This window comes from Poecilia reticulata, linkage group LG10 (assembly GCF_000633615.1).
Source record: "Poecilia reticulata strain Guanapo linkage group LG10, Guppy_female_1.0+MT, whole genome shotgun sequence".
NCBI lineage: Eukaryota > Metazoa > Chordata > Actinopteri > Cyprinodontiformes > Poeciliidae > Poecilia > Poecilia reticulata.
The window spans coordinates 6,514,076-6,527,471 of NC_024340.1; the positions used below are offsets into that span (position 1 = coordinate 6,514,076).

Genomic DNA, 13,396 nt, shown 5'->3' on the forward strand with positions numbered 1-13,396 from the left:
AAAAGTCAATAATGCCATTATAACCCTAGTGTGATTAAAAAGCAAAGGCTAAATCTCTTTTTCTTTTATAAGCTGAGAAAGATATCATCTTGTTCATGGTTTTAGTCATTTTGTATGAATTTGGATTATTTTTATTTGGCAACAAAAAGCTGCAAATGAAAGCTACCGTGAACACTGAATTCCTTACCAATTAGATTAACAGGAGTGATTTCAGCAGGACTGATCCGCAGCTTCATTTAAGCTGTACTGAAATCAAGTTTAGTTTTCTCTCCCCCCTTTAACTACAAACTCCTGAACATACCACAGAAAAACTACAAAACCAAACATTATGCACTGCCAAAGTCCCCCACCTGCGTTTTCATCAGTTTGTCCTCCCGTTGGCATGGTGACGATCAGCTTGGTGTTGTGTTCGCGACGCACCGTTGACCTGCCAACTCTTCCCCCAGATAAAACACAGACATACAGCACGAGGTGAACTTGGCGTCATCGTTCAGAACGTCCTGCTTCACGGTCAGGCTGGGTCGCTGTCGGCCTACCTGCAGTACGGACACTTCCTGGTGTTCAGCTGGACCCTCCAGAAGTCATTTATCAGGCTGCTCTTCTTCTCAACCAGGTGTTTAATCTAACAAACAGAAACGTGACGCAGGAAGACATGGTCAGTGAAACCACCTGTCTGGTTGGGTTTGTGATCATGTGGAGGTGTAAACTCACGGGTTTGGAGTTCTGTGAAGCCTCGGCGTTCACTCCAATGACCATGTTGGTGAACTCCCTCAGCACCTGCTCGATCTCATCTCCTGTGGCTTTGGGGTTCTCTTCAAGGTGCTAACGTAAACAGAACAACAATAATCAACTTGATTTTTTGTTTTTTTGTCAGATAGCAAACCTCTACTGTTTCCCACAGTTAATAGTTAACTACACACTAAAAGTGCAAGTGACGTCCCGGTTCATCTTTGAAAATGAGTTTTATCAGTATCAATTGGTCAACAGATTAGAATTTGAATCAGTGGAAATTCTGATGCAGATGTGATGGTGTGATGTTCCTTTAACCCACCTGATTAAGAACTCTCTCCACAAGGTGGACCTCCTCCATGGCTCCACGCTCCAGTATCCGGAGCTGGTTGACCAGCAGGTGGATGGCGGCGCGGGGACACGTCAACATGTGACACGACAGACACGAGCCACGGATCAACAGGTAGAGTTTCTGAAGGAGAACAACATGTCAGGCACAGACACAAAGTGAAATAAATGGATTAAAAATTGGACTATTTAAAGCTAGAAGCATATCGGAAGCTGATAGGATGCGCTGAGAGCAACACTCTTTAGTGTAGAAGCTCTAAGTGAAGAAAACCATCATCTACTAGCTATTTCTTCTGTCAGTGATGTGACAGCAAAAAACTGGAAGATGTTTAAAAGGAAGCTATAGTTTCTATAATAAACTGAAACATGTCTCAATTTTCTTCAGGCTAATGGAGAGAGTGAGAATTGCAGCAAATAACAGGAAGGCTAAAAGTGGAAACCCAAAGTTACTCTCCTTTATCCTTTTCAACTTTTTCTATCCATCTATAATGAAGCCAGGTTACTGCAGTTTTCTTTTTTCATTATTAATCATTCTGTTTAAAATTTTATTTTGATTTTCACTTGAATAGAAGAAATGTCACATTTCTTGGGGAAACATTTCTAAATTATTCATCAATCTTATCTTTGTGTGTTACAAAACTCTTAAGAGTTTAATAGCTGTGTGTACTTTAGAGAACAACAGTACAGTCTTGTGCTAATCACCAATATAAAAATCCTAAAGAACGCTTAAAAAGTTCCCTCCATTAATAATAATAATAATAATATTGTGGGAATGCTTTTAAAATGTTAGAACTGTATTTTGCACCAATGGTAAGACTCTTTTCTGCAGTATTATGAATAATTAACAATTGCTCATTGTAGGAAAGTGAAAAAATAAATATTATCAACACTTTGCATATTTTTAAGCAAAATATTGAAAGAAAAATTTGAAAATCAGCATAATGTAAAATAAATTAATTAATTAAATAAGCAGCTGAACTCAATTTTCATCTCCTTCAACTGAATATTCTTACATTTGTGAAAGCTGTTAATCTAATTCTGGTATATGTTTGTGTATTGAATGGTGCTCACATCAAAGAACAGTGGGTTGTAGACTGGTAGAGGCAGCTCTATGTGTCCAAAGTGTCCTGGACAATTGTTGAAATCCTGACAGCAGGTGGAACAAATCTGGGAAAACAGAACAATATCAAAGTAACATGATTAATTTAGATGCAAAATTAGGCATCTAATAATGAATCCAAGGTCCAAACACTGAGCACATATAATGTTTCAGTAAACCACCTCTTTGATGTCTGTTGGCCCCAGAGCCAGGTCATACAAACTGTTCTGGGCCACATTTCCAACAGCGTCCAGAAACTTGGAGTTGGTGATGGTTTTCACGCTCAACTTCCTGAAAAAGAGATGGGGAAAAAATGTTGCAACTTAACCTCAGTTACTTTTTAATCAGTTTTGTCACTGGTTCTGAGCTTTTTGGATCAGAAAGTAAAACAGGAGTTAAGCTTAAAGGGCAGTTTGTTTTTGACTTATTATTTGACAAGCATACTCGGGTGCTACAACTAATGAGTCTCCCCACAGCAGCTCGGATGTGAGACTTCAGGGGGCTAAAAGCCACGAGCTTCTACGTTGTTTTGAACTCTGACTCGCCAGAAGCTAACAGGCTAAACCTGCCTCACCTTATTTCTTCGGGTGAGTACAAGCCAAACGACATGCCCTCCAGCCGCCGCCATGGCACTTCTTTGGAAAACAACATTTTTTTGGATGCTAGCTGAAACGTTGTGTTGTTTATAGTTATAGATTCATGGCGCCGCGCTTGAAGCCCACGAGTCGCACTTTCCTCCTGTTAAAGCACGTGGGACCGTGAGACCACAGCTGAGACTGGAGGGGAGCACAGGCACATACATGACAGGGCATTTACACGAAATTACTCTTTACATTCACTTTATATTTCAATAATATCTACGAAATAGTTGCTAAAGCAGATCTAAACCAGATATACTTTGGCATTAACTTTTGAAAAACCTATGACTATTATTTCCTCTCCCCCTCTTTCATTGGACATGGTTTATCCCTTTCCCACAAGCCTTCAGTTTTTAACAATATGGCGGCTCCCTGTAGGCACGTAGGACATCATATTCAGAAAAACGGAAGATTTCTGCGGATTAACATCAACCAACTGTTTGCTTGCAGGTAGGGCATGCTTGTGACTGTTTTTCTATCATATTCTGCTTTCACTTACTTGTAACGTCGTGTGTGTTATTAGTGTAACACCAGTAGCATCCCCCGGCAGGAGAGGTCACGTCTCTGACTTTTTACTTGCATCACAACTACTATGAGTCGGCTAAATCTGTTTAAATTAAACATATGCAGCTAAAGGTCAGACTGCTGTTTAGTCACAAAGCGGGAAAAAATGCTTCTAGATGTAAAAAAAAAAAATCAAATCTTTCAGCAGTTCCACAATAAACTGTTTACTGTGTTAAGTAAATGCAGGTGCAGCATTCGATTCTGTTTCCCATTTATTTGTTTGCCAAGTTGAAAATATTAGTTTATTGGTTCGACTATGGTGGCACAGTTGATAGCATTCTTGTATTTGCAATACGAAGGTCATGTGTTCGATTCCCGGTTGGGGTCTTTATAAACTGTGCGCGTTATTGGTTTTATCCAGATAATTAAAGCTTAGTTCTGTCTCTCTTCAGGAGTTTCGGACTGACTTCAGCTCTTCAACAACAAGCTACCGACCTTCATAAAGGTAAACCAATCAAAGCAGTATGGACGTTTGATTTGGAGTTTATGGAAAGACTCATGTCTAAATGCCAGGACGACAACCTGCTGCAGACTGAAAACCTTTCACCCTCCAGCAACATAAACATTGACATATCACACATAAAACAAATATGAAGTACAGTTAAGATTAAGGGATGTGAATACTTTCACAATGCACCTTAACCATAGCAAATCAGTAGAGAGACCATTCTTGAATTCCTGTTGTCTCTTGATATGAAAACTGCATTTTTGCTGTATTTCAGAATCAAAAGAAGCTATAATCATCCCCAGGAAGAAATCATGGTATGTCTAATGTATCATAAACAGTATAAAAAGTTTTATTCTGATCACTGATGACTACATTCTTTAGCACAGTCAGTATTGGTGTTTTCCTCTTGACAGGAACAAGGAGGCAGTGTTGGAGGCCCTGGCTTCTACTGTCCAAAGAGTAAGAGTTCTCACGAGCTAAGATTTTGGTTTCTCTGCGTGGTTCTGTTTGTTATTCTGGTTGTTTATCGTGTTTCCTGTTTGGACATTTCTCCCTGCAGGACCCAACAGCGTATCCCTACCAGTTCCAGGACGACCCGTACCTCTCACCCAGGACGTCCGTTGAGTTTGTAGGAGCTCTAGCTTGATATATCATCCTTCAAATCTGTTTCCATAGTGATTTCTCAAAAAGGAATGGGGGGAGTACCTGACAGTGAGTTGTTTTGTTTTTCTTGTTTCTCTTTGCAGAAGCTGTTCTCTCTCTCTCAGGAATCCGGCAGAGCTGCAGCCAAGTACTTTGTCAACAGCAACCCCAAGTTATTCACCAAAGACTTCGCAGAACCGCATATACCAGTAAGAACCGCAGGGATGCAAATAATCAATCGACTTCCGATTAATTGTCGATTGATGGTTCATTAGATGAAAACTAGTTCCAATAATGTCCGCTTAAACTTTTTTTGTTGTAGTTTAGCCGCCATTGATCATTCTTAAGCATTCATCTTTTATGTTCAGCAACCAATGAGCTTCCTCTTTTGTTGTATTCTATGATTATGTCTAAATGTACTAATATGAGAAAACCACAATTTTCTTTGTATTTGATAAGTACTTAATAAAGCGGAGACAAAATTATTTTGTCTCAGCTTTTTTATTCAACACAGTCTGAAAAATAAAGCTCTTGTCATGGAAAGTCAGTCAGCCATTTTGATACTAGAGAAAACTGAGGGTTTTAAGAAAAAGACCGCTTATCGACTAATCGTTAGTCGATCAGTGATGGGGTTTTTTGTTCGTTTTTGCAACCCCACGTCTCCTGCAGGGACACAGTGTGAGATAGGATTTTTTTTTCCCTCATCTACATTCATGTTGTTATTCTCATCTAACAAAAGATCAGCACCTGCAGCCTCAGTCACCTGTCTACTCATGTCTTATGTTGTTTGTTTACTTTGCTTTTTTTGCTTTTTTATGCTTTGGATGGGCTGTACTGAAACAAGTTTTGTTGTTCTGATTCTGATAGCAATCAATTGTAGATGAAGTTATTAATCAATGACTTGCACACTTAGTTTGTACTTGTTTTCTTACGGTAGTTTCATTTGTGTGTGTTTGTAGTGTTTGATGCCAGAGAGCGTGGCGCTGCGTCTGGAGGAGGTGAGCCAGGAGGCGCTGGAGGAACGGATCAGCCTGAGGAAGGTCTCGGCTGCGGTGGAGATGTACGATCAGCTGCTGCAGTCCGGTGAGGTTGCACGCAAAAAAAAGATTAGGTTTCTATAAAAAAAAAACGCCACCGATACGCCGCTTCATTTCTGGTGAATATTGCTCCTTCCAGGCACAGCGGTCTCCATGGAGACAACCCACAAGCTGCTGGACCTCATCTGTCTGTACTGTGACAGAGACCCAGTCCAGGAGGGGGCGCCGCAGACTGAGGACAGAGTGAGTCGATTGTAACCAGCCGACCACATCGGCGTAGAGCGCCAGTGCTGAGGTTTGTCTCTGTGTTCGGCTCAGGAGGAGGAAGAGGAGGAGGACGGGAGGCGGAAACCCATGGGTCGCCGAGTGACTGACTTCCTGAAGTTCACCTGGAAGGAAAACAACAACGCGGAGAGGATTTTCAACCTGCTGCCAGAGAGAGACACGCGGTGTTACTCCGCTCTGATCAGAGGCATGGTGAAGGTAACGCCTCACTCAAGTCCGTCTTGCTGAACAAACGGCCGCGTTTCATCACCGCAGCGTTTCTTCATTGTTTATGTCTCTCTGCAGCACGGAGCATACGCAAAGGCCTTCAACCTGTACGAAGACCTGCTCAACAACAGACTGTCAGGTGAGGATCAGGACACACAGCGAGCAGGAAGCAGCGCATTGCTAATACTGGACGAATATCTGCTTAGATCCAGGATAGCTCAGATGTGGGGTTCCCCAAGGTTCAATCCTGGGACTCCTTCTATTTGATTACATACCCCACCTCCACTTTATCAGGTTATAACAAGATATAAGATTAATTACCATTAGGCGTGTCGCAATAAATCAATATATAGCAACATGTCTTACTTTTAATACTTGTTAGCACCAGGGTTTTCCCCAGAAAACTTTCCAAACCCGGTGGTAGCCCGCTGGATGACCGCCATTTTTTTTTTTTAGTTGAAAAATATTTCAAGTTGACAGAAAATTTGAAAATATTACTTGATATTATTGGAAGATTGATACCTGCACACCAACTACAAAGTGTTAAAAAAGGGGCAAACATTAAAACAAACTTAAATAAACAATAAACAATGCTTAGCCTGGTGGGCTAATTCAGCCACGAAAGTCACGTAGCACCACAAAACTGACGGTTTTCTGACAGTTTTCCTGCGTTCACAGCTGATGTCCACATCTTCAACGCGCTGATCTCAGTAGTTCCTGATGTCAGAAAGAAGAACAATGAGAGATGGGACCTCATTGCTGTAAGAACTACTCAACTCTGGAACGTTGTTCAGATTCCCTTTAATAAAAAAAAGACATTTTTAATATCAGAACGACTGAAGGAAGCAGCCAGACCAGGTGTTCAATGTTAAATTATGTGTGTGTAGGAGCTTCTGAACCAGATGAATGAACAGAAAGTTCGTCCCAATCTGCTCACCTTCAACAGCGTTCTCAAAGCTCTGAGACAATTCAGCTTCCTGGCTAAAACCTTCTCGCCCCAGATTCTGAACGAGATGAAGGCCCTGGGAATCGGTAAGCTACAGGCTCCGTCGCCTCTGCCGTTTACCTCTGGGGGTCATAGGGTCATGTTGTTTCCTCACCCATGTTTTCCTCTGTGTAACCTTCAGCTCCAAGCTTGGCTACCTACGAACACATCCTGACAGTCTTCTTCTACAAGTCAGGTATAAGGCAGGTGTTTATGAGCTTCTTCCTGTTAATGAGCTATTTCCTGTACGGTTACTGAGTGGTGGACATTTTCTCCGCAGCCTCCTCCGGGCCCAGCAACATGGCCGTCTTACAGGACGTGTTGACAGAGCTGGAGGGAACCAGCTTTACCTGCCAGGACCCTAATGACGGTGAGGCCAGAGCGACTGAGAGAGGAAATGATGTCATCTGTACTGATACGATGACAGGAAACCTTTCTAAACTTTTTTTTTTTTTTTTTTCTTCCCAGTTTTGTTCTTCGCCACTGCAATGAAACTGGTGAGTTTTAAAACTTTCTCCTTCTTTTGTAAATATCTCTTATTTTCTGTTTTAATTCTTTTTAGCTTTGACTTTACTTTTTTAGCGTAGAACCAGAATTGGGTTTTATTCACCAAGTTTGAGCAACCAAACAAGGTAATTGCACTTAGTTACAACTCTGTTCCTGCTACATTAACCTCACCTCCAATGTCTCCCAAGTGTTTGGACAATAAAGATCTGGAGCTGGGCTACAAAGTTCACAGTCTGGTGGAAGTTGGGGAGAACTGGAGGCTGCTGGGAGATTCCTATCAACAGGGTCTCTATTAGTAAGTTCCCAGAAATGGCTCTTCTGATTCAGTCTGCCTTCGTTTTTGTTTTTTCCTTCTTCCTTCTTCCTAACCCTCCCCGTTTCCTCGGCAGCGGTCGCTTCTTCAACCTGCTGTGCCTGATGGAGGACATCGACGTGGTGCTGAAGTGGTACAGCCGGATCGTCCCCTCGGTCAGTGCGCCCCCATCTGGCTGCGTTTCCATTACAGACGTGCACCAAACTTTGTCAAGATTCCGCTAATGTTGGGGGGGGAAAAACATAATTTTGAATATGCGGTGTTTCCATTATTTAAGAAACACGATAAAATCACATGCGCATTTAGGTATTCTAAAGGTACGTTTTTTTCTCGTGAAAAGTCATTAAAAAACACACAGTGCCGTCATCTTTAAGCTACTTCCTGTCGTCGTCTTCTTCCTGGTTTTCTCCAGTAGTGACATCCAGTTGTTGATCATGTGACTCGTCTGATGCGAAAAAAAGTGCTTTTGTCTTTTGTGAATTTGACCAATCCTGGTTGATGAGGCCTATCAGACACCATATATGGCGCTTCCTGTTTTTAGATAATTGTCGATATAAAGGTTTTTTTTTTTTTTTTTTTTCCTACTGTCAAGAGGTGAATTTAATTTGTTTAGAAAAACTTACCCTGAACACTTTCGACAATTTTGTACTTTTAAACATTTAAAATGCGATCATATTTGCCCTTTAATGGTCTTTGTTTATTTTTATTTTTTTTTTATCAGAAATTATGTAAAATATTAAAGAGTGTGTGAAATACAACAACTGTGATGCAGCCAAAAAAAAAACCACATTGTCCTAGCAGAAAAACTTTTTATAGAAAGACGAGTTTTTTCGAAATTGCTTCATTTCCACTCATTTTTTTAAATGTCAAATTGCGCAATTACATGGACAATGGAAATGCAGCTACTGTTTTCAGATTCCTGCTGTCTGCGGACGGTAGCTCACTCTTCAGTCTGCTGTTTGCAGTTGCTCTACCCCAACCCTCAGGGAATGAAGAACCTGCTGCAGGCTCTGGACACGGACAGCCGCCTGGACCTGCTGCCCACCATATGGAAAGGTCCGTCCCATACTTCCAGGAGTGCTCCACCTACCTCTGTTTCTTTAAATATGGCTCATTTCCCTTTATTGTCTGCAGACATTAAGACTTTGGGTCATGATAACAAGGTGGATCTGGTGGAGGAGCTGCTGAGTCTCATGGCCAGAGATGAGCACAGTGTGGAGGTTTGTTTTGGTCCCTCACTGATCCACGTTTTTTCACGTCCGATACAGAAAAAACTGGTTGGATTGACTGAAAACGTGTATTAAAAAAAACAACACAGACATAAATGTGCTGAATTAAAATTCATTTGATAACTCTCTACCAGTTACAGCACACTTAAATACACTAATAGCTTCATAAGTTTGGTCAAACATGTAAAAACAACACAATTTTAATTGTTCAGTCAACGCAATTAGGAGTGTAATAGCCAATGTAAAATAATCATAAAGAAACTGAAACTGACTACCTTGGTAAAACATGAAAAAAAACTGCAGCAAACTTTCTTTCAAATGGTTCAAAAAGTGCATTTAGGTATTCTAAATATAATATAAAATGAATAATAAAGCATGACATCACTCAGCGCACGAAACATAGATTTAGACTGAATAGATCTGCCCTTATGAATCGGGCACATCATTACTGATTCCTGATCAAGGATTTTTTTTTTCCAATATTGGCACCGATACAGATATTAACATTGGGTCAGTGTGTCTCTACACGGCTCACTGTTATTGTGTCTTATCATTTATAGTGAGGAGTTTTCTATTATGGCAATAAATTCCAGTAAATGTTTAAAACGCCCCACAAACTAACAGTACCACGAGATCTAGTGATAAAATGTCTGTCTGACCGTATCGTCTGCAGGTTCAGGAGTCTTTTGCTGCCTGTGCTCTGGATGTTAAAAGCGTGTTTGACGGGAGGCCCAAAAAGGAGTGGAGCACCTCGTCGCTGTCGCACATCTCCATCCTGCTGCTGCGGGCCAACAAGCTCCAAAAGGCCTGGTGAGAGAAGGATTCACACTGCTTACAGGCTGGCAGCACGTCCTTAAAAAGTCTTCTGCTCAATTATCTAAAATTAAGGCAATAAAATGTCTTAGTGGGCCTTCAATATGTTAATCACAGGTATTAAATTATGTCTTGACAAGACTATTTGAACTCTTAGTCTTTTTTTTTTTCTGGCAGGACTTTTAAGGTAGGCAAAAGTTTGAGTCTCACTCAGACATCTTGATGATGTTCTGTGACTGGAGACTGTTGGAAGTTTTCCTTTAATTGGTTTATTACTGACTTTGAGCTATTCTTTCTGTCGCTATAAAGCTGTAAATCAAGGAAAATATGTAAAGGCATCTCTCAACTCTTAATTTTTAAAAATTTATTTAATCTCCAATGAAAGAAGAAAAAAGACGGTTGAGGCTACCAGTACAGCTAGCTAGCAAGCTTTTTGCATGTATCATGGGTAAAGGCAGTTGTTTGAACAAAGTTCCTACATTTCTAGGCGATATAAGTCTTAAATCCCGTTCATAATTGTCTTGAAAAGTCTTAAATGTGAGTTGGTGAGACGTCACGTGCCTTAAACTTTCTTTATCGGATTACACACAAGGAATGATGCATGGTTTTGAAAAAAATTATAAATCTAAAAAGCATTTCTATTCTGCCTACTCTTATAGCTTCAAATAAATTATTATTCAACTCATTTTATTAAAATAAAATGCGTTGAAATTTCTGGTTCTGTTGAGAAAATATGGAATGGTTTAGGAGGTTTGACTAACTAATGGTTTCTGACCTCATTGTGTCTCTTCCGGTTCCCTCTCTTCCGGTTCCCTCTGCAGGGACATGCTGCAGCTCTTCAAAGACAAAAACAGAGTTCCTTCGTAAGTTTGCGCACCATTCTTTTCTTCTTTTTTTTTTTTTTTTAGCAACCCCTTGTTTCCCTGCGGTCTTTTCTCCACAGTGGGGCGCTGTTGAGCAGCTTCCTGACCGCGTGTCGATGCAGCGCTTCCCCTCAGAGAGCCGTGGAGCTGGTCCAGCTGTCTGCCGCCTTCAGTCTCCCAACAACCCCGGAGCTAGCTAAGAGGACACTGGCTGAGTTTGAGCTGAACGACGAGCAAAGGTGACTCACTTAATGACCTGGAATCGACAAACCGAGTAGCAAATACATTTTACTTAAATCGTTCTATTCATCTGGGGAGTTCGAAAAATAATTTGAGGCACTGTGCAAAAGTTTTAAACCGCCAGACCGGCGAGCAGAAAGCTAATGAAAACACTCCCACAGTAGACTGCGAAGCACTATCGGGTACCCCGGTCATGAATTATTAGCTGGCACTACTTGGAACTGACTTGGAACATTTAAAGTCCTGACAGCAGCATCTGAATAAGTTAGAGAGGTACATTACAGGTCTTGTCTGACTGCAGAGGAACAGTGTGGAGGTGGGATGGTTATGGTTTGGGCTGGCGCAGCATCTGACTGAGGGCTTCAATAAGAATCTATTTGAAAATCTTTAGAGACTAAAGTCGATGGACTAAGGAAAATCCAGCATAGCTCCTTAAAAAAAGTACTGGAGACCCATCACAGAGCATCAATTTAGCTTTGCAAACTACTAAATGTATAAAGAATTACAATGTTTTTTCTCATTTTTATTCATTATTCAATAAATATTAGGTTCGTTTAGCATAGCGGTTCTCAACGTGGGCGGTACCGCCCCCCAGGGGGCGTTCAGAGGACGGCAGGGGGCGCTGGCGGACATTTTTACAAAAGGGGGGCGCTGGGATGCTTTTGGGGGGCGTTTGGTCGAAGGTAAACTTTACACCTTAAATCCACAATACCAGTTTAGACTTTGAGCAACTTGGTAAAACTCTATTGTGTAACATTAAATCATGGTTGGTTGCAACTGTATCGATGGCAGCTCTTCTTCTATTCAGTGTTTGTAGCTTCATGGCGCAGCTCCGCATCAGTTCAGCGTTACACCGGCTGATGACGCTGCTGTGATTCACTTTGTCTGGTATTTATGTAGGCTACATATGTTTTGGCAGTTCCGTGATCATGTCAAAGCAGCAATTTATATTAAAAAGTGTTTTATTTCCGTTTGAAAGCTGCCCGCTACCATGGAAGGACAGCAGAAAATCGCTCTTATAAACATGTAACTACTAAAATCATGATACCCTCACTTTGTATCCCTCTGAAAAATTAACCCATTTAAATAAAGAAATACTTCTACACCAAGATAGAGAGCGTTCATGTTATAGCGTTAACACCGGTGCTGCAAGTGGTCCGACATGAAACGGGTTTGATGGAACAACGGTACCACARCACYTTWAAATTTCAATAATCAGAATGCCGAAATTGTTTCCGTTGTTTTAAAAGGTTTATGTCAGTCTGCCTTTTCACCAAAGATATGTTTCCCGACCGCCCTGCATCTTAGGGAGTTAAAAAAAAAAAACGCCGCACACATTGCGCAAAATTCTGAACATGAGAAGCGGGCAAAACGTAGCGACAAACTAGATGTGAATTATGGCATAAAAACAGAGAATCTGACGCCCAACAGTGAAAAATCAGCACATGATGTGAAACACATGACGATTAGGAGGCGCAGCAGGTGATGAGATAATATTACTGGTGGTCAATAAACGATCAAATAAATCTAGCAACAGGAAAGAAACTAAAGTGGACATAGCAATAAACCGAGAAAGGATAATACTAATCAAATGAAACTAAATGGAAATGAATGAAAAACAAAATGCAAGAATAAACTAAGAAACTAAAGTAAATACGGAGGAATAAACTGGTATGGCAAGACCTTTCGAGCAATAATTAATACAGAGGACTGTATGGCAAGAATAAACAGACACTATTTCCAGATAAAAGGTAAAATAATATTGTTGAAGTGCCATGGGCAGGGGTGTAACTACACATTATTCAGGTGGATGCGAAAACATAAATTTGTTTTTTGTACTCTTAAAATCAAACTAACTTTCTATATCAGGCTCACTGAGTAGTTTGCTCCTTATCTGATTATTAATCACCATTTATTTACTAATCAGTGGCAGAAATTAGTAATATAAAATGGATGCATTTTCTTTGCCTATAATGCGATTTGTTTTTTGTTTGAAAAAAGCAAACGTGAATCTTCTGTTATTAAAGCTGATCTCTTCCTGTACACATTAACTCAGTGTGTTTCCCTCCTTCTCTTCTAGATCCATTGTGTCTGAATTTGAAGCTGCACCAGAGAAAGAAGAATAAATAGAAATCAGTTTAACTATAAAAGCCCTTATTGTTAGTCTTACTGCTTATTATTGTAAGTAACACTTGTCTCCACTTAACTCCACTCTGTGTAATAAAACATTCTAACAAATGCAGCTGCTTTCTTTTCTTTCTATCCACTAGAGGTCAGTGTTTCTGATGTAACTTTTTCTTTTGCTCCTCTGGAATTTTTAATCCTTTTCTTTCCTTTTATGGTCGACATTTGAAGATCTTAGACTCGCGCTGGGTTTCTTAGTGTGAAATGGACCGTCCCAGTCTTAAATGGTTGTTTTTCTGTATAATTCTGTATATCCTCGGGGGCT

The 13,396-nt window shown here is 40.6% G+C and overlaps 2 protein-coding genes across 2 annotated transcripts in view; one reads left to right on the forward strand and one right to left on the reverse strand.

The window, feature by feature from the left end:
* polr1a (RNA polymerase I subunit A) overlaps positions 1-2,827 on the reverse strand; it is a 29,132-nt gene extending 26,305 nt beyond the window's left edge. Inside the window, exons 1-7 of the mRNA XM_008419771.2 lie at positions 2,751-2,827; positions 2,359-2,467; positions 2,149-2,244; positions 1,052-1,201; positions 712-822; positions 537-622; positions 351-436 (exon numbers count right to left, since the gene is read on the reverse strand). Coding sequence (XP_008417993.1) covers positions 351-436; positions 537-622; positions 712-822; positions 1,052-1,201; positions 2,149-2,244; positions 2,359-2,467; positions 2,751-2,827 — 715 coding nt within the window. The remainder of the gene's footprint in view (positions 1-350; positions 437-536; positions 623-711; positions 823-1,051; positions 1,202-2,148; positions 2,245-2,358; positions 2,468-2,750) is intronic.
* Positions 2,828-3,138: 311 nt separating this feature from the next.
* ptcd3 (pentatricopeptide repeat domain 3) lies at positions 3,139-13,189 on the forward strand. The gene is made up of 23 exons (XM_008419770.2): positions 3,139-3,264; positions 3,771-3,823; positions 4,101-4,140; positions 4,240-4,285; positions 4,386-4,454; positions 4,573-4,677; positions 5,428-5,551; positions 5,645-5,748; positions 5,824-5,988; positions 6,076-6,136; positions 6,676-6,758; positions 6,885-7,029; positions 7,125-7,178; positions 7,263-7,352; positions 7,451-7,479; positions 7,678-7,784; positions 7,879-7,957; positions 8,768-8,858; positions 8,937-9,022; positions 9,705-9,841; positions 10,666-10,707; positions 10,788-10,946; positions 13,028-13,189. The coding sequence occupies exons 1-23, from the start codon at positions 3,176-3,178 to the stop codon at positions 13,071-13,073; spliced, it is 2,004 nt and encodes a 667-aa protein (XP_008417992.1). The 5' UTR covers positions 3,139-3,175; the 3' UTR covers positions 13,074-13,189.
* Positions 13,190-13,396: the final 207 nt, after the last annotated feature.

Coding starts and splice junctions, on each gene's coding strand:
- ptcd3 (XM_008419770.2), top strand. CDS start 3,176: ATGGCGGCTCCCTGTAGGCACGTAGGACATCATATTCAGAAAAACGGA. Junction 6,137..6,675: donor GCTCAACAACAGACTGTCAG/GTGAGGATCAGG, acceptor CTGCGTTCACAG/CTGATGTCCACATCTTCAAC. Junction 7,179..7,262: donor AGTCTTCTTCTACAAGTCAG/GTATAAGGCAGG, acceptor TTTTCTCCGCAG/CCTCCTCCGGGCCCAGCAAC.